The sequence below is a fragment of the Typopeltis vanoorti genome, chromosome 7, assembly GCF_054136105.1.
Source record: "Typopeltis vanoorti isolate ZY-2024b chromosome 7, IOZ_Tvanoo_1.0, whole genome shotgun sequence".
In the NCBI taxonomy this organism is placed as follows: Eukaryota; Metazoa; Arthropoda; class Arachnida; order Uropygi; family Thelyphonidae; genus Typopeltis; species Typopeltis vanoorti.
The window spans coordinates 83,407,427-83,434,957 of NC_143555.1; the positions used below are offsets into that span (position 1 = coordinate 83,407,427).

Here is a 27,531-nt window from a genome sequence, read left to right on the forward strand (position 1 = left end):
TCATAGCTGTGTATACAAGTGAGTCTGGTATAAGTCGGGTGTCACTGTGGGCACTATTGGAGCAGGCGGATAGGGTCGTCCGTGTTGTCTCACTTCGCGTACGATTTCTCTCAGTTCTTCTCTCACTCCCACCATGATTTCCCTTTTCAGTAGTTCGAGGTCCTGGGCAGTCAGAAGTCCCGACAGAGGAGGACTGGGGATGTCCCTCATGGGAGGTTCGTAGACGGGATAGCTTTCCCGACTTTGTTGTTGTTGCACATTACGGACTGGAGAGCCGGAATTGGTGCCCAACGTTTGACTACCCCTTAGCGAACGAATGATGTCCTTCTTAATGCTCTCGATGTGACCGGAATTGCGTATTGTCTCGCGCCTTCTGTCTTCCCTAAGTTCGAACCTGAAAGAAAAACAAAATTTGTATCAGATGTTAAAACGAAATGATTTTTTTTCCTGTTTCATTCATTCACTTTTCTAATTCAATTTCATTCTCTCTCTCTCTCTCGCTCTCTCTGTGCTTTTCTTTCTTTCAATACAGTTTCTATCATTCATTCCGAAGCAGTGCCAAATGCACTTGACTCTATGACTAATGTTTCTAGCTTTAATGGGCAACTTGTCGCATTTATCGACTAGAAAAGTAATTTGTCTTCCTCGAACTAGTTGAGATTTCTCGTTGTGTACTTCGTCAGTGTCACATTGAATGCATTTTCGATTGGCGTCGCACATCGTTATGCACTTTGCTAGTTTTGAACTTAATTTATCTGCTTGTCATTAATATATATCGCTGTCTGCTGTGCTTTGTTTTACTTTTTTCTGTGTGAATTTGGATGCACACTCAAGCTAAACTCGTTTAATGTTTTCCTAATTATTTTTGAATAGCGACTGTCCTTTTACACACACACACACACACACACACACACACACACACACACACACACACACACACACACACACACACACACACACACACACACACACACACACACACACACACACACACACACCGATGAAGAGATTTATCCCCCCCCCCTCCAACAGGAATACTTTCAAGAAGAACAAATGCTATTATTATACCAACATCAATTTTCTTTACAACTGTCCGACTCCATCCCCCCATATTGATTCTAAAGACCTGGGTTCGAATTTCGTCTAACACGTGAAGAACCTTTCTAAATCTTTTTGAACTTAGAAAATGAGTTAGTTGGTCTCATACTGAAATGGGAGGGATTTCGACCCCCCCCCAAAAAAAAAACAGTCAAAGAGGCTAGAAGAACAAAGCCTCGTAGTGGTTTTGGTCATAATTTCAAACCACCACAACCCTCATGTTACATAAACTGCGTTGTCAAACGGGATGGAGTGCAAATGAGACAGGTGATATCGTAGGATGATATATATTAAGCACTACATTGAATTTAGCCTCGAGTGGAACAACAGAGCAGCGATTAACGATTTCGAACAGGATTTTTTTTTTTTGCTTAAAAATTAACTTCAGTGATGCTTAAACTACAGACAACTGGGACCGGATATTTTGCAGCGATATCTCGTTTATAGTTTACTTTTTAGGGAGGAATGAATGTGCTGTATGGCTAGGGATGGAGGGGAAGATTGCAGAGTCAAGGGCTGTTCCACTAAGGCAATCACCCCCCCCACCCCAATCATAAAAAGTCCGGTATGGCTTATTTTGAGCCTCCGTAAATCAGTCGGTATAGATGAAGCCCTTTGGTCGGAGGACCTAGGTTCAATTCCCGTCAATGACATGAGGAACCTTCATCCGGTCTCTTTCGACTAACGATTCTGAGTGAAAAAACCCTCAATCCAGAGATTGAGGGTTTTTCCACTCAGAATCTCGGGGTTTTTGTCCCCCAGAACAGGCAAACCTGCCCCGTGAACACACAGGGATTACAGTCATGAATACGTCTCAGCCATATGCCGGCCCCGAGCCTGGATGAAGCCGGTGTGGGGGGAGAGCAATGGTGAACTACCCTATAAAAATCTCACCAAGAACACTTTGTAGGCAATGCCTACAAAGTCACCTACGGTCGGAAATGGCTTCTTTTGCAACCAGACTGAATATCTATGAGATGAACTGGAAAAGAAAATGTATTGTTGTAATTGTTTCGTAAGTTTTTCGAGGTAAATACAGTAAAAAAAAAAATGTAGATTTTATTTCGGGCAGTATTCGAGAGATGGCGCTTCGGTGCTTTACAAATGAAATATTTCGTTTTTATATGTTGTTCTGATGCCTGTTAGTTTGTTTCACTGCTATCAATATTAAAATCATTAGGCATCGGTAATATTTGCATTTTTTTTTTAAACATGAAATTGACACCACTCTCTTTTTATACATTATTTTGAAACTTTAAAATAGGCGTCATAATCAGCTTACCGCAGACTGGATATATCTTGTTTAATCTCCAGTAGATCGTCTTCGTTCACACCGTCTTGACGAAGCTGTTTCTTCGTCTGATGGATGTATCGACTCACTAATCTTTTCATTACTTCCTGAAAAATAAATGCACAAAAATAAACTGCATTACGATCAATAGAAGCGACCTAAAATGGGAAAAAAAGAAATATTGCAAAATTATAAAAATGGAATAAAAATCAGATTTTTTTTTTTTTTTTTATCCCAGAGGCTCGCATCGTACCGACCGCACCCGAGTTCTCTCTGAAAAGAACACAGAATCGCTCGCATCTATCAAACTACCTGCGTCACCTTTTCACATGTAAATGGAATCAACTTAAGAGCAGACTAAGATCGACCGCAATTCTACGTACCTGGTAGTTTACTTTGCTTCTTCCAGAATTAACAGAAACTTGTGGGTTTATACCATTCTGTGGCGGCTGCTAAAAAAATAAAATAAAATAAAAAAACAGAAAAGCAACGGCGGATTGTATTATAAATTCAGTACTCAACGTCCTTCTAAATGACCTTGAAAAATGCGGCACTCAATCATTACAATGAGTGGCAACGCATTCAAGGTCATTTACATATTCGGTTGCAAAATAATCAAGGCATACATTTGGATTCTAATTATTAGCTAAGAAAATACCTTTGCTCAGATTTATTACAACACTGATTCCAATTGTAATCGGAGATCCAATCACTCTTTCTTTCAAAACCATTTCAGGAATAGCCAAAGGAATTCTTAATTACATATCTTAACCGTGTGTGGGTTATGAATGGAATGCAAACAGGATTATTTAATTAGCTTAGATTAACGTCTTCCAGTAGTTCTCTACCAGCTCTGAATACGTCATCAATAGTATTCTGTTGTTTGGGTGGAAAACCATTTGTCTTTTGCACTTTTCCAGTTACTAGGAATGCGTGTCAAGATAGCTCTTCTCTCGCTGTGTGAATTCCACACATTTTTCTTTGGCTGCTTCAGAACGTCACCAATTGTGCTATCAAACGGCTTACTTCGTATGCTCCACCTCGACTTATGAAATGGCTATGTAAGCCATTTCATAACGTACTATTTTTATAATATAATAACATAATTTATAATATATATATTATAATAGTGAAAATAATACCGAAGGAAAGGATTATAAAAATGAATTACTAGGTGAATTTAAATGACCTTGAAAACAGAATTATTTAACTCGAAATAATCAACTATTAAAAGACAATTGCCATTTATGTCTTTAGGGGTTAAGCAAGATGCTTTTAATATTCCCCGCTATCTGTTGCGGTTTCAGTCAGGGTAAAACTTATGAGCAGTTTGCTCGCCCTGATTGGGCATGAAGATTATGCATTGCTATAGGAGGTTAATATAGCTTTTGGTCTTCTATGTTTGAATATGTCCGTTGCCTCGTATGCTGTAGCTTGCTGAAGCAAATCGTTGGGATGCATGGACGTCTTTAGGAAGAACTTATATGCTAAGGATTGTAGGAAAGAGAAAATATAGGTAATATTTGTATCTCTATGCGCACGCAGACGATGTATTGGTTGAAAGATACCTTTTTGTCGAGAATTACACCCAGGTAATTTGTTTCTGTCTGCCAGGGAATTTTAGTGTTGAACAGCAATTCTTCTCCTGCAGGAGACATTGGCCTTTTTGAGAAAAGAACGGCTGAGCTTTTCTGGGGGTTGACTTCCAATCTCCACTTGGAGAACCAACCCTCCAGCTTTAGGAGGTTTCCTTGAAGCTTTCTGGTAATGAAATGTGGTCGGAGAGATCTGGTTAGTATTGCTGTATATCGGCCGCATACAGAACCAAGATGGAAGACATCGGATTGTGCGGAATGTCTGACATGTATGTAGAAAACAGCAATGGAGCTAGTAGGAATCCCTGCGGCACTCCAGCAAAGATATGGCGCTGGGACAAGGTAGAACCGTTGCATTTGACTCGCATTGATCTATTCTGAAGATATGAATGGAATAGATGAACCATTTTTAGTGCGGTACCGGTTGAGATAAGTTTGTGCAGGAGTCCAAAATGCCAGATTTTGTCAAATGCTTTGCATAGGTCTAGGAAAACAGCTGCTGTGCACTGGCGCCAGTTGTAACTGGTGGTGATGTATTCGACAATTCTGTGGATTTGCTGGGTAGTACTATGGTGTTGCCGAAAACCAAACTGTTCTTTAGGGAGGATGTTTACGTCATTTACTGAAGTTTGGAGTCGTGAGAGGATTACCTTCTCCGCAACCTTACCCAGATTGGAGATGAGACTGAGTGCACGATAATTTTTCGGTAGGTGTGTGTGTGTCCTTGCCTGGCTTATGTATAGGGATTACATAAGCCAGTTTCCAGGTGGAAGGAAAATAGTGAAACCTTAAGCTTGCATTTATTATAATGGTCAGGTGCACTATAGCTTTTCTAGGTAGCAGCTTGATCACCCTGTTTGAGATGCTGTCTGGTCCAGGAGCTTTTTTGTTCTTTAAGGTTTTAATAATATTATATATTTCACCAGGTGATGTGGGTGTAATGTGGTCAGTACTGGTATGAGGAAGTTTGAGTGAGTGTCTGACCTGTCTGTGAATTTTGTATAAGTGATTAAATCTAGATTTCCACATGCAGGTCTGCACTGCTCTTCCAAGTTTCTTACCATGGCCTCCGCCTTGTCCGCATCGGTGTGTACAAGGCCCTGGTCAGAGAGTATTGTGGAAGAGATTTGCCTTTGTTTTTGATATTTCTTAGTAATCTCCAGACAGAGTGATCAGTAGGTGAGATAGAGGCTAACGTTTCTTCCCATAGGTGGTCTCTGTGAGCCTTGAGTGCATCTCTCACAGCCCCAGTAAGTCTGTTGTGATTTGTTTTATCTTGTGGCGCACGAGTGTTGCGAAATCTTTACGGTTTCTGGATCTCTACCGTTATTGCGGAGTTAATTAGTTGGGAGAGGCTTGCAGATTCTATGTCTTCTTTTGTACGCATGTGAGGAACAGGGCCAATACTATCCCTGAGCACTTCCCCACGATATATAGGAGTGAGGGGGAGGAGAAGACAGGTATTGTTGTCTTCTTACCTGAAGTAGTATTGGGTTGTGATCAGATGACAACTCATTTAATGATCTGAGGCTGTATTGAAGATTAATATCCTGCAGGATAGCTATATCCAGGATGTCCGCAGTTCCAAACGTACTAAGATGAGTGGGTTCGGTGGGGCCTGCCACAACAGCATTGTGTGACCCTATGAAGTTGGAAAGGATGCAACCGTTCTTGTTGGTGGATCTACAGTTCCCTACAGGGTGCTTGGAGTTCAGATCCCCAGCTATAATGGTGGGTTCTCTGACGCATAAGATGGCATTTAGGCCAGAGTGTAGTAGTGTTTAGGGGTGGGTTGTAAGCAGAGTAGATTTTCAGTCTGCCAGCCGAGCTGGCGAACGCCTCCACGCCCGTGATCTCAAGATTAGTGGTTGGAGGGTTGTTCACAGAATTGTCAATGATGTAGTTTTCAATGAAGATGGCAGTGCCACCACCTCTGTACACCAATCTGTCATTTCTGTATAGGCAGTAACCCCTTATTTTAGGGTTATCTGAGGGTCTTAGATGAGATTCGCTGATTAATATATAACATCTGGTTGATATCTGCTAGTGAAGTCTTGAAGCTCTAGAATTTTTTTTCTTAGGCCATTTGCATTCCATGCAATGATCTGCAAAGAGGCTGGAATTAGTTTGTTTCTACTCATCAATTAGCGCTGTGAGGATGACTTGTGTTTCACGGAGAAATCTTTTGGTGGAGGTTGCTGAAGGGTTTGACAAGCTAAAGTCTTGTAGTATGTTGGCTAGAGAGGATTTAATAACAGCTGTTAGGTTTGTAGATGCTGATTTGTTAGTACGGGCCACGTCAGCATAACGTCTTGTTTGCTTTTGGTTCACCCTATCTTTGAAGGTCTCTGACTGTGGACGCTGAGCCTCTGGCTGTGGTCCTCTTCCTCTAGTACAAGAACACCAGAGGCCCCTGCACACCACAGCCACAGGCTGTGGTGTGCAGGGGCCTCTGGTGTTCTTGTACTAGAGGAAGAGGACTGTTTGGCTGATTCCATTCGTCTATTTTTTGGGTGCTGAATGCATCCCTTGTAGTTGGAAGGATGAGGGCCACCGCAGTTGGCACATTCAGCCGGGGTAGTTTTTGGCTTTGTTCAGATATTGGTTGGGTGGCTGTCTACGCAATTCAAACATTTAAATTCCGCTTTACATAATTTCTGGGCATGACCAAACTATTGGCACCTATGGCACTGCCCAGAAGATGCCCTTTTTCGGAGTGGCTCTGGTGTGACAATGAGCCCGCAGTTTGTTTTCAAGTTGTAGATATTTTTGTATATGTTATGGATCTCTACGAGGACTAACGGCATGGGAGTGTGGTTGGATCTGTACATTCTGCTGACCTTAACAGGAGGTAGATCCTGCAAATCAAGATCAGCAACCATATCAATGCCTTCACAGACGCCACGGAGAACCACTTTTTAATTTTTCTCCGAGCTGAGCGAAAAGGTATGATATTGTATACCTCTATTGTCCATTTCATTTGTTAGTCGCCTGTAGTGTATCACAGTTGTAGGATATATCGTTATTCCTTCATCCACATTTTTGTCCTTTACATAGCCAATGTGTAGGTTGGACATTGTTGATCTTAAAGATGCCCATCTCTGCTTTTCTCGTAATATAATCGGATGCACCTTTTCTCAGGAAGAAGCAGTGGAGTCCGAAACTTGACCGTGTTGTTCCATTATGTTGTCTTTGAGTGGTTCATCTGTTGTTCTCCGCTTTTTACGTACGCGGACTTCTTGAAAATCAGAAATAGTGGGATTCTGCCGATTCTGATTGATCTTCCATAATCTCTGTGTCAATGTCTGTGACACTTGCCGGGGGAAACGTATCATAAAGTTTCACCTTTCGTAAAATAAAGTTTCACCTAATTTTTGTTGAGCAGCTCGCCCAGTCTGATAAATTCCCGATATACTTCTTCAAACGTTGTTTAGTTTGGCTGCTGATCCATATCTGTCAATGTGGCCATTATTAATAATAATAATAAAATAAAATAAAAAAATAATAATTAAAAAAAAACGCTTAACGTGCAGTTGTAGTCTTACCGGCACTGCTGCAGGACTCTGAACTGTTTTGGTAAGAGCACTGATTCAAAATTGCAAGATCTTCAAGACACATAACAAACGCAAAGCAAAACTCAAAACCAACCGTCAAAAACTCACACTCACTATTAAAAGACTGATAACTGATAACTTCTGTGGCTTAATGGATATCAGTCCCGTGGACTCTGATCCCTTCATCGCTATGAATAATTCCTGGTTTAAAGGAAGACATTTTTGAGCACTTGGATCGCCTTAATTAGAGCTGTGTAGAAATATTTCAATCTGTGATCAGGGCCGCCTTTGGGTGTTTATGTTGTTTATGTTTCCATCTGTCTTTTTCATCGTACTCTGATGACTCACGAATGAGTAGGTTGGGATGGAGTGATGCCTGAGCAAAGTACTTGGTTGCTATCTGGAGGAGAAACGTAGGTATGTCTGGCAGGTTTCCGTGTTGGTGGAGAATAGTGTTCCTTCCAAACCATGGGGCATCAAAGATCATTTGGAGGCATTTAGTTTGGTTAATTGTAATCATTTGATGTGCTAGAAGAGGTGTGGCTCCACGCTGGCGAACCACAAGTTAGTATGGGTCTGATGATTGCTTTGTATATTCTTAATTTGTTTCTGGACTGACTTTGCTTCTACGGTTGAGTAGAGGGTAGAGCTGAGCTATTGCTGAGTTTGCTTTGTTGCAAGCATGAGAGATGTGGGAGTTGAAGTTGAGATGGTTATCTAGTTTGATTCCCAGGTATTTTACTTATTTTTGCCATGGGATATCATCATTGAGCATCGTGATTGCTCCATGATGGTCTACTTTCTTCATTGTAAATAGTATGGCCTTTATCTGCATTAACATCAATTCTCCATAACCGAAACCATTTTTCAAGATTCTTTGCTGCATTTTGTAATCTTTGTGTGGCCAGGTATGGTCTGAGCGATCTGGTCAGTATCGCCATGTCATCCGCATAAAATGCCATGGTGGTTGATGTCGTGCTTGGGACGTCTGAGAGAAAAATGTTAAAGAGTAACGGCGATAATAGGGAGCCTTGCGGGACACCTGCTGTGATACGTCTTGTAGTTGATCTGAGCCCACGAAGTTTCACTTGAAATTTTCGGTCTTTTAGGTAAGAGGCAATGATTTGGATGAGGTTTAGTGAGTATTTTGCAGTAATTAGTTTGTGGATGAGGCCTTTGTGCCACACTTTATCGAAGGCCTTCGCCACATCTAGAAAGATTGCACCTGTATGCTGTCTCCAGTTAAATCCGATAGTTATGTATTCTATACGTCTGTGGATTTGTTGAGTTGTGTAGTGTCCAGTTCGAAAACCAAATTGTTCTTTTGGGATTAGACCTAGATTGTCCGTTTCACTTTGTAGGCGTTTTAGAATTACTTTTTCTGTAATTTTCCCTAGACCTGACAAGAGGCTGATAGGTCTGTAGTTCTGGGGGAACTGAGGCGCTTTCCCTGGTTTGTGGATAAGGATTACATCTGCCTGCTTCCAGCGAGTGGGAAAGTAGTTGAGTCTTAGCATCGCATTAATGATAGCCACTAGATGCATTACTGTTTTGTGAGGGAGTGCTTTTATAATTTTGTTTGAAATCTGATCAGGACCTGGTGCTTTTCTGTTATTGAGATTCTTGATGATTTGGTATAATTCATTTGGCGTGGTATAGTTTGAGTTGTCACGGGTGGTGGAACGATGAAGTGCATAGCGTACTTGCTTGTGGATTTTTTCAATGAAGCGCAAGTCCGCATGAGTGTAGTTTGGTTGAAATTGCAGCTCCAGAGAGTCGGCAAAAGCTTCTGCTTTTTCATCATCTCGGTAGACTATACCTTTTCCTCCATGTATTGGTTTTATGTTGGGGTGATCGCTGCGAAGGGCTTTAGTCATTTTCCATAATGAGTTATTTTTAGTTTTTAAGGAGCTTAGTTTCCTCTCCAATTGCTGATTCTTATGGTCTTTGGTTGCATGTCGGACTAGGTTTGATGCCCTGTTAAGCTCTTGTTTATCCTGAGGTGATAGTGTTGTATGGTACAGATGTCTAATTCTGTTTTTGCTGCGGATAAGCTTTAGAATCTCTTCTGGGAGCAGGTTAATTTGAGCTGGAACGGTAACGGTCGAGGCTGTTGCAAGGCAAGTTTGGATTGCGCTTTCCGGTTTATTGATCGCTATGTCTACTTCTTTGGGTGAGGAGATAGTTGGGACAGGGCCTGTGATGTTGCTGAGAGTTGAGCTTCTTGAGATATATGTAGGATTATCCTGGGATGGTTTCTAGTTCTCCGCCTAGGCTAAACAGAACTGGATTGTGGTCGGAGCTAAGATCATTAACAACCTGCAACTGGGATTGGTGTGGGGTGTTCCTGAAAATGGCGATATCCAGCACGTCAGGTTTGTCCAGTGGTCCGTAGTGTGTTGGTTCAACAGGACCTGCTATGGTGATGTTTCTTGTCATAGCGAATTTGTGTAGGCTCTTCCCATTAATATTGGTGTTTCTATTGTTCCAAGCAGGGTGCTTTGCGTTTAGATCTCCCGCCACTTGTTGCTTCGTTTGTGTCAAGGAGCTGGGAGAGGTCTGAGGCTAGAAGTAATTTGCCTGGAGGGTTGTAGACTGAATATAGTTTTAGACTGCCTGTGTTTTTTGTATGTATTTCAATTCCAGTTTCTTCCAGGTTTGTGGTTGCTGATTTCTTGATCTCATTGTATCTTATGCTTTTTTTAACAAATATAGCAGTTCCGCCCCTCTGACGTTGAGTCTATCTGATCTTAGCAGTGTGTAGTACCTTATTTTGGGATTGTCGCAAGGCCGAAGATGCGTCTCGTTGACTAAAAGGATGTCTATCTTATATCTTTCAGCAAATTCCTTTAGTTCTAGGAGGTTGTTGTTTAGCCCGTTAGCATTCCAATAAGCAATCTGTAATGAATTAGTTAAGTTGACCGTGTTATCCATTAATCATAGAGAAGACGACTTGTGTGCTTTTGAGGAATTTGTTGGTGTCAGCCTGATTGGGATTTGTTTTGCTAAAGGCTGTTAACATCTCTCCTAAAGTAGCAGCTAGGATTGCTGCGGTGGTTTGGTTGCAAGATGCCGGTTTGCTATTAGTAAAGACCGCAGATGCATATAACTTTTCAGGAGTAACGATCCGCGTTTTGATTTCTGGTGTAATTCGCTTCTGATTGGGCAGGGGTAGTGCCTCTCTAGCCTTCTACAGGTTGAATGAGTGAAGTGAGCATCCCTTGTAATTTGCTGGGTGTGGGCCGCTACTATTCGCACACTTAGCAGGTTGTGTTCGTGGTTTGACGCAAGTGTGTGAGGGATGGTTGTTACCGCACTTGACACACTTGTAATCCGCTTTGCATAGTTTTTGTGCATGCCCATACTTTTGACAGCGATGGCATTGACCAGCTGAAGCCTTTCTTCTGAGAGGCTCAGCCTTGATGACCAAACTGCAAACTATTTTAAGGTCGTAAATTTCTCTATGATCTTTACTGATCTCGACCAAGACCAGAGGCATAGGCCGCTTGTCCGCTCGGTACATGCGTGATATCTTAATCGGCTCTAGGCCTTGTGATCTGAGGTCAGTAGCTATTTCTGTTGCTGGTATGGTCTCAGCCAGCCCTCTAATTACTACTTTTAAATTTTTTTCGCTTTTGAGCTGAAATGTGTGATATGGGACTTTTAGTTCATCCATAAGTCCGGTGAGCTGGCGGTAGTCCGAAATTCCTTCTGGTTGAATCCGGATTCCTTCATCTGTACTCTTGGTTGATGTAAATTTGATGTTTGCGTTCTTCATCGTTGCTATTATTGAAGACCATTTTTATTTTGTTCTTAAGATTACAGGTGAAATCCTCTCTTTGGGTTGTGTCCTGGAGTCAGTCTCTATTCTTTCATCAGGTTGTGCTGTTAAGTCCACTGGAGTTGTTTTTTCCAAGGTTGACGTACTATTTCAGGATCTGCTGCTGGAGAACCCTTCTCACGCTTCTTTCTGCTGACAACCTGATAGTCTGTAGAGTTATCTGAGTCCACTAGGGGCTGGTCGTTAACCGGTGACATAATCTCTCTGGTGTTATCTTGAGAAGTGCTAGGGAGAGGGTCAGGGGATTGACATCCTCTGTTTCAACCTCTTCTATTTGGTGGATTGCCACCTTTCCTGGCCATTTCCTTTGTAGTAGGCCTCCTATATGCTTAAAGATTGCCAACTGCTGTTTGAAATCAAGCTCATCGTATGGAGAGTCCATAGTTTGGCCTGAGAGAAACTAGCAGTTTCCCGGGTAATCCTGTAGACTGAGAGTCTACTAGCAAATCCCGTAGACAGCTTAGAGTAAGCGTCTACCAGGAAAAAAGTTAGTTTATTATAGGTGACTATCCTAAAAACGAGGAAAAAGGAGTTTCAGGGGCTTACTTGGACACAGTGCAGCAGCCTACCTCCCTAAAAAACCATTCAACCACCACTGGTCCTCATTGCGGGTGGGGCCTGCCGGCCATTAGACCTCTGCATATTTCATACAGAGGGGGAGATAGTAGGTCACGAACTGTGTTAGTGCCAGTGCAATGCGCGCTTTCCGAAAAACCTTATATAAAATCAACTAGGCAGGGTCTAAAGGAATACGTTCGATCACAATGACAGCAAAAACAAAACACGTTTTAAATCCATGATCACTATTAAAAGTTTTAAGGAAATTCTTATTTATATAGACTATATGAATTCTAATAAATACTGTATAATATTTCTAAGATGCATAAAACTTTCCAACAAGTTTATTTAAAAGTATAATAAAAAATTAACATTTTATATCAATTTTCAAAAAATAATAATCAAGAAAAGCAAAATTTTTATATATTTGTTTTAGCTTCTTAGTTCCTAAACATATTTGAGAACAACTTTATCTCTGTAATGACGTCATTCAGTTGCGTGACTGAGCCAAAAATTCACTCAATGGTAGATCATCTCTTGGATGATAAAGGATCTCGTAATTGGAGTCACTTTTAGTAATCACGCGAGATTTGATACAGACCATTTCTGCAATATTACTGTTCCTAGCTTTCTATTTTAAGATGCCATTAATATAGCGAGGTATTTTAGTCTTTCTTACGAGACATTATTGCGTGATTCGAAGAGCTTCTAAACTACATCAAAATTCAACCTAATGCAGTCGCCATGAAAATACGCGAGTGGTAAGAGGGTAGAATAGAGTTACTTACCTTGTTATTTGGTGAGTTGACGCAATTGGCAGGAAGAGTCTCGGGCTAAAAAATTGAAAGAATTATACTTAGAATTCTTTACTTTTATCTGTTTAATGTTTATAGAATTTAATATATATCGTAACATGGTGCTAAATAAATACATAATCGCTAAAATAATAACTCTTAATAAAAAAAAGTGAATAATTATTAGAATCCATTATAAATAATGGTAAAAAATAAATTGACTGCTACATTTAACAGCAAATTCGTGGCATGTAACCAACTTTGAGTGATACAAAAAAAAAAAAAAAAAAAGCAATCACATCAAAATACAAAATTCAGTTTACAATTGCCGTTTATGTCTCTAGGGGTGAAACAAGATGCTTTTCATATTCCCCGCTATCTGTTGCGGTTTCAGTGAGGGTAAAATTTATGAGCAGTTTGCTTGCCCTGATTGGGCATGGAGATTATGCATCGCTACAGGAAATTAAAATGACTTTTGGTCTTCTATATTTGAATATGTCCGTTGCCTCATATGCTGCAGCTTGCTGAAGCAAATCGTTGGGGGGTATGGACGTCTTTAGGAAGAACGTAGATGTTAAAGATTGTAGAAAAGAGAAAATATAGGAAATATTTGTATCTCTATGAAGTTGATTGTTTCTGACATACCACGGGGCGTTCGGAATCATTCTCAGGCACTTGTTCTGCACTCGCTGTATTCGGATAATGTTAGTATTAGAGGTGTGGGTCCAGGCCGGAGAGGCATAGGTGATTATAGGACGAATCGTCAACTGGTATAGTTGCAATTTAATTCTGTTGCTGAGTGTGCTATTTCTATTAATTAGCGAATAGATCTGAGCGATTGTTTTTGATGCCTGTGCGCACGTAGACTTGATGTGTTGGTTGAAAGATAGCTTTTTGTCGAGAATTACACACAGGTGTTTTGTTTCTGTCTGCCAAGGAATTTTAGTATTGAATAGTAACCCATCACCTGCAGGAGATATTGGCCTTTTCGAGAAAATAATGGCTGAGCTTTTTTGGGGGTTGACTTCCAATCTCCATTTGGAGAACCAACCCTCCAGCTTTAGAAGGTTTTCTTGAAGCTTTCTGGTAACGAAGTGGGGTAGGAGAGATCTGGTTAGTATTGCTGTATATCGTCCGCATACAGGGCCAAGATGGAAGACATCGGATTGTGTGGGATGCCCGACATGTATACAGAAAACAGCAATGGAGCCAGTAGGGATCTCTGCGGCACTCCAGCAAAGATATGGCGCTGGGATAAGGTAGAACCGTTGATTCTGACTTGTATTGTTCTGTTCTGAAGATATGAATGGATTAGAGGAACCATTTTTAGTGAAGTACCGGCTGAGATAAGTTTGTGTAGGAATCCAAAATTCCAGATTTTGTCAAATGCTTCGGATAGGTCTAGGAAAACAGCTCCTGTGCACTGGCGCCAGTTATAGCTGGTGGTGGTGTATTCCACAATTCTGTGGATTTGCTGGGTAGTACTATGGTGTTGCCGAAACCCAAACTGTTCTTTAGGGAGGATGTTTAGGTCATTTACTGAGGTTTGTAGTCGTGAGAGAATGACCTTCTTCGCAACCATACCCAGAATGGAGATGCAAATGATTGGACGATAATTTTGCGGTAGGTGTGGGTCCTTGCCTGGCTTATGTATAGGGATTACATCAGCTAGTTTCCATGTGGAAGGAAAATAGTGAAGTCTTAAGATTGCATTAATTATAATGGTCAGGTGCTCTACAGCTTTTCGAGGCAACAGCTTGATCACCCTATTCCAAATGCCGTCTCGTCCAGGAGCTTTATTGTTCTTTAGTTTTTTAATAATATCATATAATTCAACAGGTGATGTGGGTGCAATATGGTCAGCACTGGTATCTGGGAGTTTTAATACGTGTCTGACATCTCTGTGAATTTTATATATGTGAATGAAGTCTAGATTTCCATATGTAGGTTTGCACTGCTCTTCCAAATTTCTTGCCAAGGCCTCCGCTTTGTCCACATCACTGTCTACAAGGCCCTGGTCAGAGAGTATTGGGGGAAAAGATTTGCCTTTGTTTTTGATGTCCTTATAAGGACTGGCTTAAAGGGGCGAAGCAAGAATGCTTTTCATCTTCCCCGTTATCTGTAGAGGACTGTGTAGGGATAAGGTGTTATTGAGCTATGAAAGCTCTGATCAATGCAGGAGGGTAACAGCAGTAGCCGAGCCTCAGTTAAAACTTCACTGGATACAGCATTGCCATCCATTACCCTCCAAGGATATTGGATTGAATGAATCAATCACCGTATGTGTAAGTAAAGGTGATATCTCAAAAATATCGGACGATCTCTAGGCCACTCATTCGTGGGCGAAAGACCGTCCAAATCTCAGCGTTGGTTCTACTCAGTGAAACTCGAGTACCGAGCAGAACCGCTCATTCCGAAGAAAATAATTCACCGGCACGTACCCCTCAGCGGGCCGCGACGGAGAACACTTTCCCCGGTAACTCAAAGTGCTCCCTTAGGTCAAAACCTAAGAGAGCGAACTCATTAACCCAGGATAACAGCAACAGCCGAACCTCAGTTAAACTTCATTGGTTCAGCATTGCCATCCGTTACCCTATATGGGCATCTCATATAAAATCAATCACCGTAATGTGTAAGTAAAGGTGATATCTCAAAAATATCGGACGATCTCCAGGCCACTCATTCGTGGGCGAAAGACTGTCCAAATCTCAGCGTTGGTTCTACTCAGTGAAACTCGAGTACCGAGCAGAACCGCTCATTCCGAAGAAAATAATTCACCGGCACGTACCCCTCAGCGGGACGCGACGGAGAACACTTTCCCCGGTAACTCAAAGTGCTCCCTTAGGTCAAAACCTAAGAGAGCGAACTCATTTACCCAGGATAACAGCAACAGCCGAACCTCAGTTAAACTTCATTGGTTCAGCATTGCCATCCGTTACCCTATATATGGGCATCTCATATAAAATAAAATCAATCACCGACTATGTAAGTAAAGGTGAAATCTCAAAAATACGGACGATCTCTAGGCCACTCCATAGTGGGCGAAAGACCGTCCTAATCTCAGCGTTGGTTCCACTCAGTGACGGGCTCCCCGACCACTGAGCAGAACCGCTCAAATTTTCCGAGGAAAATAATTCACCGACAAAGCCCCTCAGCGGGCCGTGCCGGAGAACACCTTCCCCGGAGACTCAAAGTGCTCCCTTAAGGCAAAAACCCTAAGAGAGCGAACTCAAAAACTCATCGCCCAAGTGGGTAAGAGCAACAGCCGAACCTCAGTTAAACTTCATTGGTACAGCTTTGCGTTGCTATCCATCACCCCCAAGGGCATTAATGAATCAATCACCGACTATGTAAGTAAAGGTGAAATCTCAAAAATACGGACGATCTCTAGGCCACTCCATAGTGGGCGAAAGACCGTCCTAATCTCAGCGTTGGTTCCATTTAGTGACGGGCTCCCCGGCCACCGAGCAGAACCGCTCAAATTCCGAGGAAAATAATTCACCGACAAAGCCCCTCAGCGGGCCGTGCCGGAGAACACCTTCCCCGGAGACTCAAAGTGCTCCCTTAAGGCAAAAACCTTAACAGAGCGAACTCAAAAACTCGTCGCGCAAGGGGGTAACAGCAACAGCCGAACCTCAGTTAAACTTCATTGGTACAGCTTTGCGTTGCTATCCATCACCCCCAAGGGCATTAATGAATCAATCACCGCATCTCACGGTCGATTGTTCCATCCCCATCCTGTTTTTGATGTTTTGTCATAATTTAAATTTAATATGATGATATGAAATGTTTTTAAAGGTATATTGTGCATTTAAAGAATTTAAGAAATATTTTATTTTAAATTATTTAGAATATTATTAATGTATTTAATTTCTTTTATAATTTCCATTATTATTTCAGAGAGATATAAAATTATTTTATGATAACTATCTTTAAAACTGTAAAATAAGTGCGGATGACGTCACTTCTATGAGAGCGAAACATTTTTGATGCAGAGAAACAAAAAATTATTTCTACAAATTGGAATACTTCAATGGTGGAAAGTTAATTGCTATTGACAAGATTACTATTTTTAGTCCAGATCGATACCTTTTTATTTGACCATAAAAGAAAATGAAGAAATACTTGCAAAAGACTTCGACTTTATTCTAAATATTAAAAGCATTTAATATATAAAAATAAATTAATATTATTATAATTGATCGAATAAGATTTTATTTTATTAAAAAAAACTTTGAAATTATTAAATTTTTTTGATTAGTTTACGTACACCATCTATTATTTCGCTTAAAATAATACATAATGTTTAAAAGTAATTATAAGCAAATTTGATGGTGAGTAATTATAGTTATTTAATCATGCTTGTTTAGTTTTAAAAAACAGTATTTTTTAATAAAAATGTGGTCACAAAACCGAAATATAATTCGATTGAATTATAGTTACTTATTTAACGCACACTTTTTTTGAGTTCAATAATACCTAGGTTTTTACTTAATTTTCATTTTCTGTGCAAAACAATATGAAAGCAACTTATGCTAAAGGTCATCACATAGCTTGGTAACATAATCCATAAGATTTAAATACTTTATAGCTGGCTTAAAGTACAAATACTGTTGGTGGTGTATTTTATCATCATAGTTTTTAAAAAATCGATAACATTTAGTAACTTATTAAGTTAACGGTGTCGTATTTGTGCAATGATCAAAAAAGGTATTCGCTTGTTTGAATAATTTGAATCTTTAATACCTTGGTAGTACTCCTATGAGAAGAAGGTGAAAAAAATACTCCATGTGACTGGGGGGGAAATACCATGGCCACGCATTAGTTCATTTGGTATCTTCCCTTGAGCAAACTAGGACACGTTTGTCATGCAGGGAAGTGTGATTTACAGGAGAGGGATGCGATCTCTCGTTTGCCGCACAAGTTGTGCTAACTACAATTCTTACTGCCGCTCCTCTAATAACGGATAAATTAACTAATTACTGTTGTAGAGAAGGATTACTCTCCGGTTGCCAGTAATCATTCTGTCTTTTTCTCTTGGGAGTTAAGAACTCATTAGTGGAATCCGAATAGCGATCGAGGGTGTTGCGAACTAACCTCGAACAGGCTTTAAACGCCACGAAAAATACATCACTTCGTTGCATCGCTTAAAAGACAGGAAAGTGACCTCTCACCTTTACCGTGGTTACGTCAAACGTCGGACCGGTACACAACGCCATTCCGCGTGCACATACGCGACCTATTATCTCCTTACTCCCCCTGAGGAAATAGTAAACCGATTTGGGGCTGATGATGAGGTTGAAAGGAGGAGGTAGAGTGGATCCCTCGTCGAAATAGCCCATCCATAGTTTTGATCTGGCAAACTTCCACTCCCGATCTGCGTGATCCTGCAGAGAAAGAAAGTAAAGATGATTTTTCACGGGAAATTCAAGATAGCGTGGAGAATAAAGATTTGATTTGAATAATAGAAACACGTTTGAATTTATGACGGTTAGGTTAAGTCACAATTAAATCACAATTTTATTTCTCTATACATTGATGTACTTATATTAACATATAATATTGAAAGTTATATTGCAAATAAATAGTCCTGTAATGTTATACGTGATTGTAATATATTTGTAAATATGTGTTTAACTAATGTGTTTTAAATAAAAGGTATTATTACTATTAAATATTTTCAGGAAATTTATTTAGCTTAAGTTTACGTTATTCACAACAATATAAGATTCTAGACATATGAAACGTTGGATCAGCAACATCACACACACACACACACACACACACACACACACACACACACACACACACACACACACACACACACACACACACACACACACACACACACACACACACACGGAGAGAGAAAGAGCATTTGGATTCTTCTTGCATAATTATAATATGCAATTGAGAAATACCAATTAATTAATATCTCTGAAATTAAAAAAATGTCAACGCACTACAGAGTCTGTTGTGTGTGTGTGTGTGTGTGTGTGTGTGTGTAAAAAGAGAGGCTGAATATAACCAATTGGTCTAAGAAACTGAAGTTTTTAAGAGTAATAACATTCAGGTCTCTGAAGATTTGTCCAGTCTGATAGTGAAGAAAATCCTTTTCTCCTTCAAAGAAAGGAAATGGCTTGAACTGTTTCTGGATAATTCTCTCTGTATGTGTGTTTCTACTCTTTGAGGAAAATCCAAAGAGAAGCTTCAAAAATCAGTATCATATCACTGAAATTTTACTTTTTGACAGACAAAACAGTTTCTATTAGGATCGTGAATTTTAATTGCTTCAGTACTGATGTGACTTTTGGTATGGTTGATTACGTTGCATTAGCTTTTAATCCATCAGACTGGTGATTTTTAAAATATTCGCTAAAGTCCTTTTTTATGAATCTTCCGTCAAAATAATTATGCACGAAAGAGAGAAGAGGGGAAAGAAAGAAAGAGAACTAAAAGCCAAAAGGATGAGTTTGATAATGACAAGAAAGACAGGTCGATCGCAAAACTTACTTGTTCATGTACGGAATTCTCACGTGTGGGAGGAAAATGCAATTCAGCAGCTGTTCCAATAGCAACGAGGGTCGCTTGACCAACGCCGTTTTATTTCATCTCCCCCCCCCCCCAATTGTTCGACCACACAGTGATTTCCTTATTGGCATTCGTGTTCTCGTCACGTTCCTTTACCGTCAGCAACACGGGAGGTCGCTGTAGCTACTGCAAGGCGGTCTGCACCTACGTCAGAATCTTCGTGGTTAAATGTGTAAGCTTGCGAATCTGAAATCGATAAAAGCGGTGCGTTGATTTGGTGTCTTCTTAAAGAAACAGCCCTTACACGCAACAGTGGTCGCGTTTGGAGCAAAATTAGTAGATGGATGTTTATCAAGCAAGACGAAATAATGTTTTTCTTTCTTCTATTTGATGTTTGCGTCTATTGGGCACAGAAAAAAATACACGCGCATGCAAACAGTCGCATGTAAACATGGCGATAGAACAATCCCACTGACATCGGAAAAGAAGCCATTTTGGTACGATCTTTAGAACGAAATGGTCTCCTAGACATCCCTACCAGTACTGTTACAAAGTAATTTACAATGTTAAGACATTCGTAATTATAATTAAAATAACATTTTCAATTTGAAGTTACCGAACCTTAGGGTTAATACATTTCAGTTGCAAAAGTCCGAATCAATTATTTTCAATATTGTTACGAAATTTTAAATTAACCAAATTTCTTTTATTGTATGTAATTAAAGAACTAACCTCTATGTCTTGAAATGACCTGCTCATCATGGCAATTAGCATATTGATCATAACAGTCATGGCCATGATCATATAAGCTCCAAGTAAGGCATGGCCCACCCACTTGGTGAAGGCCTGGTCTCTCCGGGCACTCAACTCCTTTATGGGAATCACGCCAAACAGAGACCACAAGAGGGTGGTATAGCTGGCATCGATACTGCAACATTAAAAAAAATCAAAATGAAATGTTTGCTGTTGTATAAAATTAATCTGATGAATGGAAATATAAACAGTACAGGTATTTGCATGTATCAGTGTCCAAAAATTATATCGAAAGGATATTGAATTCCTCTAAGGTAATACAAACAAAGCGAAAATCTCTTGTTTATCTATTCCTCTATCAATTGGGTAATTTGTCTTCGTTTCGCTGTCTCTCTGACACATGTCGCGAAGAAGAATAATGGGAGATATATCTGCAGCATAAGCAACAAATGATGCCTCAGGTTGCTTACGTAGAAATGTATAAGACGAGAAAGAGGGTGAGATGAAGACGAACTGGGCAAAGAAAACTTTTTTTAATGAAAAGAATAAGCAAAAAGCAGGATGCTTTTCATTCGTCTTTGGGACGAGAAAAATAAATAAGTGATCACAAGCTACAGAAGACTGGCTGTAAGATGTTTTCTTTCTCTACCATTTATTATTTTATTATTTTCCAACTGCATTTGAAGTATAATTTACTATTACGAATCCGACATATTCATTCGAAATTTTAACACCCACGTTATCTAACTCACTGATATAAATGTATGTTGGTATTAACTTCTAACCCACTTCATCAGACAAAATCGATTCGAAAATTGTCTGAGTCATTTGCAATAAAACCGAACCATTTATCACGAAGTCTTTTTAAGTCCGGACTCAACTGACGTCTTCCCTAATGCGTGCGTGTGTTTATTGCCACTTTTAATCCCGTCTAACAAGAAGATGGATCTCCAAGGTACCAGTGATTATACATCTTCTGAAGGAAATTTCCTCTGGACTCATTTTATTGGGAAATTAAAGCGAGACTTAAATTGACTCGAGGGGAACATTTAGTTGATCTTGCAATCCATTAAACAACCCTTAAAACTACGCAATTTGAAGGGCATCGTTATTGTTATCTATTAAGGTTAAGGGGAGGGGGTTATGGATTAATTTCAGCTTGTCCCGCACATTCGTAATGCGATTCTTAGTAACCACTTGAAGAAGTTATATGTAATAAGAAAGCTTGAATCCATAAAACTCGTACTTAATTTTATTTATGCTCTATAATAGTTTTGAGGCAGATATGATGTCATGCTTCTATGAAGCGTGACGTAACATTCGCCTTTGATAATCCGTTTTGTTGAGTCATTTTATGATAGAAGGGTTATTAATTCATCACATTGCCTCCACTAAATAGTATTCTTAGGAAAAGTTTAGTGAATGATCCCAAATGTGTGAACGATATTCAACTTTGGGAAGATTTGGGACTCGTATAATGTCAGCAATAACTGAAAAGTAAGTCTAGTTTTTGGATGATGAAGAAGCTATGCATATAATGTGTTTAGACAAGGATACATTTGAACTATTAAGTCAATCTAATAAGAGAAATCTAATCAGGTTTGGAGTATTGTTAAAGATAAGAGGAAATGACGTAAGATCTTTCTTACAAGATAAGATCATTTATATGTAGAAGGAAGAGAGTGGATGAAAGCCTTGTGATGCTCTTGAAGAAATCTGGAAGATCTGAGGAGAACAAGACATGGCTAAATGTGTACTCTTCAAATGTGTACTAGAGTACAATAAATGCATCACTGCCTAACATATCAGGAATAGTTTTATAATCATAATTATTTTTTAAAAATCAGTTCATAAAAATAAAAAAATAGACGAGTATATATAAACTAGACCAAAATAATAAAAATATAAAATGTAATGAATATTCAGTGAAAAATTCCTCTGAAATACATTCTATAAGCAGTAGCTGTTAACTTATAAAAATACGTAACTTTTTAAATGTGATATGATGCTGTATAAAATTAAAAACTTGCAAGCATTAAAAAACAAAAACATAAATATAGGTAACAGAGGGTTACATTTGGTCAACAATTTGTTTCCAAGTTGTCTGTCATTCTTGCCAACGTGATCATGCATTAGCACATAACGCGCACCGAACGTCTAGTACAGATATAAAAATTATGATTTTTAACTAACAAAAGTAAATATATAATTATTATGGTTTACTAATGTTGCGTAAACGTCTCGATCATCTGAAACGATATTTCTATCGGATAAACGAGATTGCAATTGCGAATTTATTTTCACGGTTCCCAGTGCAGTACTTACGTCATAAAGGGATCATTGTTGTGCTGACAGTTGTAGGTGACGTTCTCTCCGCGGATGACCTTCGTGTCGCAGACATCATTTCCGGAGTCATAGTACCAGTACAGCTGATTAAGACCGCAGGCGAACGAAGTGAGGATCAGAAAGAAGATGAAAAGGAACTTGGCAATGTCGATTATCATGCACCCTAGCGATATCTGCAGTGGTCCCAGGTGAGGATTCGTCTGGAACAAGTAGATGATTCTGGCGAAACTGAAGACATTGGCGACGGCAAACACCCCTTCGGCTATAAGGGTAGGATCGTTGTTGGGCCAACGGGCCCGTTCAAGCACCGGTGGACCATATCGGTCACTTAGGATTTGGAAAAAAGCGACGGCCTTTAAGGAAAAAGTGGCCAGATAAAGGGACAGCATAATGAAGTCCAACCAGTTCCACCATTGACGGACGTAGGCCTTCAAACCTTCTTCCCATAACTGCTTGCATTCGGCCCACACCATACCTACAGAAAGAGACAGAACGTGGTAGCAAAGATCTGATTAGCTACGCGTTCGAATTCTCCAAATGAATCCCCAAATATCGCTTACCTGACACCCAGAAAAATATGAGCCATTCAACAAAGGATGGTTGGGGTCCTCGAATATTCTGGCGTGACCTTTCACTGCCCTCCGTTCGCGTGGAAGCGAGCACCAAAAGTAGAAGGAAAAACCCAAATGAGGCACTGAAAGAGAAACAGAATATCTTTTGTCGTTTCTGATGCACTTGAAAAATAAAAAAAAACAGAAATCTGTGCAAGATCTTTTATGGTATATTGGAAGCTTCGTATGTTGAAGACCCGGATATATAAATACTTAAATAAATAAATATAAAAACTAAGCATCTCTTGTTAATAGCAGATACAAAAACTCGGATTATAGAAAACAAACAAACTTTAAACAGAAGTTCATAGTTGCACTTACCTGTGATATATGAATTTCATGAAAGGGGATCGAACCAACCTTCCCACCTTTGAACGGGGAAAAAGCAAGTAATACATCGATATTAGTGGGATGCAGGAGATCAGTCCAGTGCACAGTAAAATCTTCACCAGACTGTTCCTTCTCCTCCAGATGGGAAGACCTTCGTACCATATCGAAGTGAGAAGTTGTTGGCAATTGGGATGGGCGACAAACTATAAAAGACAAGTGCATTTAGTTTCACTTCGATAGAGCTATGCTGTGTTATTAGATTTCGTTCTCTGGAGATTCGAAAGAGACAAGAGATTTCTTAACGCGAATGACGTCACGGATGACGTCGTTTCTTTCTCTCTTGTGGGAGCTGTAAATATCGTTAGGCCTAATCAACTAGTGTTATCAGTAACCACGGTGCCGAAACATAGTTGAACGTCAAATAACTATCACAATCAACCCATTTATACCCAGATTATTGCCTTCATCACTGTGGAGACAACCGGTAATTGCATTTAGCGAACCGTTTGACATTGACTTCGAGTCGCTGACGAATACCTGACATTCATGACCAGAAATTTCACTAATAAATCCCGGCTATCTGCAATAGAGGCAGATTTTCTCGAGCGGATACTTCGTCTCCCTTTAAATTTAATGCCGTGAGAGATTTTCGGTAGCTAACCGTGGGCAAAGGCACTCCTGGGGTGGAAGGGAATTGGTAAACAGAGCGCAAAATGCGGTTTGCAAAGCTTTCATTTCGAACAAGTGTGGCGTGTGATGAAGCTCTTACAACTGCACGAGAATGCTAGCATTCCTTCCAAGATGCTATCGCATGCTGTTTACTGCCATCTTATGAAACCTCTCTCTTCTCTCTTCAGACTATCTAAATCTCTCTTTCCTGTTCTTCATGCCTAGATTTTTTTATGTTTCTATAGGAATCAAAATATGTTTCCGTATTTCTATTCTTTTTGTTTGTCTATCAATTTTATATTTTCATTTACGTTCATATCAGTCTTGTATTCTCTTTCATCTTATCTTTCTCTCATGTTTTTTTTTTATTCCCGAAGAATTGAAGTCTCCTTTGTAAAACCTTTTTTTTTAAAATCTCGATTACAAACCGGATTAAACGTTTTAGGCCAAGAATCATCTTTAAAAGTCACTCATTCTGCGGAAGTTAAGGAAGTTACATCGTGAAAAAAAAATAACGTTTCCAAATGCATTTTCTTAGAAAGTTCATTTATAGTTAAACAGAATTTACTTTCTATGAAAAAAATATCAGAGAGAATGTTTTTTTCTAAGAAACAGAATTAAATACTTCATTTAACACTTAAATGGAATTTATTGATTTACATTGTAATCTCGAAATATCGGTAATGATCAAAATAACAAAGCCAAAAAGTGTTTTTTTTGAAAATAATTGAAAGCAGAAATTTGATTTAAAGTCAGCTGAAGCTTGCTAAACTTTCAAAATCCATAAAATGTGACCTTTAAGGATAACCCCAATCAAATTAAGATGGCGTTTACCTCTCCCTCCATCGCAGAACAGATTGTTCCGAGATCGCACACAATTTGTCAGGCGTAATACGTGTGTGTGTGTGTGGGGGGAGCTGAATCTCGGGATACATGTATCACATTGCCACAGTGACGATTACTCAGTCTATGGTTCACTGGCTATTCGATGTTTTATCAGGGCTGAGTTCGTGAGGATTGACAAGTTGACATTGAATTGTTTTCCTCTGGGCGTCAGGTTTCCCCCTCGCAAACATCAAAGCAAACATTAGATATTTGATATTTATTTATATAATATTGTTATTTATGTAAATTAAGTATAACATTTGGGAATGTGGATAATTCGTGAAGTTCATGCAATTGCCATCTAAATGGATTAAAATTCTTCCAATGAAAAGCCAACACGTGATAATTATACTGCAATTCCTTACGGTTTATGGTTTTACAGAAGACAGATTTTCGTCTTAAAAACATTTTTATATTTCCTTCAGTATTCTACTTTTTTGATAACCCATTTCTCTCACATTTTCGACTTGTTTACTGCTCCTTTTATTTACCTTCTCCAAAGAACCGAAATCTTCTCCCTTAAAGTCACTTTCGGAGTTTCGATTTTTTTTTTAAATTCAAATAATTTCCAACTCACCTGTTTCTGTTCATATTTCAACGCAAGTTTCAGTCTAGAAAGAGTCAACTTGTCGTCGGAATCCTCGTTCTCCTCATCCATTTCGGAGTCCGAATCCGACGATCGATTCAACACGGCGATAACTTCCTCCGTGCTCCGACACAAGTCCAGAAGGTCACACGAGTACTTCTTACACTGGTTGCTCAGTTCCAAATAGATCTCTTTGAACTCATTTTCGCGATGGGCGAGATGCTCGAGTTCCCACGATTGCTAGCGAAAGATGAACCAGGCACAATCAGATAAAAGCACTTGTGAGGGGGAGGGAAGAAGAAGAAGTGGAGAGGGAGGGGGTTGGTAATCTTGTTAAAAGGATTAATGCGAAGAAGCTATTAGAGGAAGCTCGTTCTCTGCCCTAAAACGCCATTTATTTAAGTCATGTGACTAAATAGAGCCATGCGGCAATTTCGCAAATGCGATTGTACAAATTATGAATTAGCGAAAATTAGCAAAAAAAAAAAATACACTCACCTTGAACGCCGTAAAAATGGGATCTTCACTGGTTAGCGACATCCAGGCAGGACTGGTGAGTGCACGATACGTGTGAATCCTACGGAGGGAGTAGCGGAGACTGTCCGTGTTTATACCTTCCTGACACTTCTGACAAGTGCACGATAAAGGGTGGGGTTTCTCGATGAAGGCACCGCGAGAAAGGAGTAGTTGAAGGATCTCGAACTGGTTACAATGGGCCGCCAAGATCACTGGCGAAATGTCCGGGGAATAATCGGAGCTCTCTTCTCCGGGCAGTCTCGTTTTGGACCAATCGTTGGCGAGCATTTCGGGGGTAATACTGGGATGGTTGATAAGCATTTCCACGATCTTGTAGACTCCTTCTCGAATGGCGTACAGAAGGGCATCTCCAATCATCACATTTTCTTGTAGCAACAAAAGTTCCACGATTTCGACGTTCTCATTGTCGACGGCGATTTGGATTGCGCTACGTCCTAAGATGTTCGTGCAGTTAACATTAACGGGATCGGGAGGCTGGAGACACCTCACCATAGTTGGTTTGTCGCCTTTTTCTGCTGCCTCCAAAAACACCTTCTCTTTGGGGTCCATGGAGTGCCCATCCTTCAATGGCTCCAGCGGGATGGGAATGCGATTACGATGGGTGCCTTTAAACCCACGTGCACTTTGTTTGGCCATTTTCATGGAGATGTTTTCACTACCAGGAGCCATAGGACGCATGGACCAAGAAAGTCTTTACAATTTCTAAAGAATCAGAAGTGTTTTAATTTTTTTTTTTCCGGAAATTTTCTTTAGACGTGTTTACATCTGACGCTTCTTATCAAGGATGCATCTGAAAGAAAGAAATTCACTTGTTACGTACATCCGGATAAAATCATTTTAGTGTTGATTTAAATAGATAGAAAAATGAATGTAAGAGAGATAAGATCAATAGAGGCAGATAAGTTATTCCGTGACCTATCTCGATTTAAAAGCGATGAAATGGCAGGTGCGAAGAAACTTGAAAACTTTCTTGACACAAAGATCGAAATCTTGGAGCCACTTAGCCAAGGAAATGCATTCCTCCCTCCTTCTCACTATCTTTCCCTCCTTCTCTTTTTAAAGCGATAACCTGACCAGCCCGAAAGTGACAGAGATTAATGAACATCATATTCCCATTACCTCACCATCACTAAAGGTTTGACCCGCTGTTTCATTTGTTCGTTGCCAAGGTAACGGCAAGAGGTCGGTCCAGGAGTACCACAGCGTTAGATAATCTCGATGGCTCACTACAAGTAGCGGCTTGTTCCTAACGAAATAATAAAGGGAAAACTCGCCGGTGTGCAGCGGTTATTATCTTTCCAGGCCCTCGGATCTCTTGCCAAATCATCACTTGCTCCGTTATTGTACACAGCAGGTCAACCAGCAATAAATAAAAATTGCATTGGCTATCACCTAGTTAGTATTGTTCATTAACTGCAAACGCGCAACTAACTGAATAATTCATCCGCAATTACCATTATATGAATGCTGTACTAACTTCAGTACAAACATTTGCTTATATAACTGTTTAACGTACCGCTAATTTTAATAACCAAACAAAACGTGTCATTAA

At 39.8% G+C, this 27,531-nt stretch overlaps 1 protein-coding gene across 1 annotated transcript; it reads right to left on the reverse strand.

The window, feature by feature from the left end:
* LOC150104817 (transient-receptor-potential-like protein) lies at positions 1-26,294 on the reverse strand. The gene is made up of 12 exons (XM_090395996.1): positions 25,941-26,294; positions 25,434-25,682; positions 23,294-23,505; positions 22,922-23,055; positions 22,341-22,836; positions 19,995-20,190; positions 17,906-18,118; positions 12,726-12,770; positions 2,773-2,841; positions 2,381-2,496; positions 311-394; positions 1-232 (listed from the first exon to the last, which is right to left on the reverse strand). The coding sequence occupies exons 1-12, from the start codon at positions 26,277-26,279 to the stop codon at positions 1-3; spliced, it is 2,385 nt and encodes a 794-aa protein (XP_090252122.1). The 5' UTR covers positions 26,280-26,294.
* Between the last annotated feature and the right edge of the window lie 1,237 nt (positions 26,295-27,531).

Coding starts and splice junctions, on each gene's coding strand:
- LOC150104817 (XM_090395996.1), bottom strand. CDS start 26,279: ATGCTTATCAACCATCCCAGTATTACCCCCGAAATGCTCGCCAACGAT. Junction 25,683..25,940: donor CCATTTTTACGGCGTTCAAG/GTGAGTGTATTT, acceptor ATCTTTCGCTAG/CAATCGTGGGAACTCGAGCA. Junction 23,056..23,293: donor ATGAAATTCATATATCACAG/GTAAGTGCAACT, acceptor TTTCTCTTTCAG/TGCCTCATTTGGGTTTTTCC.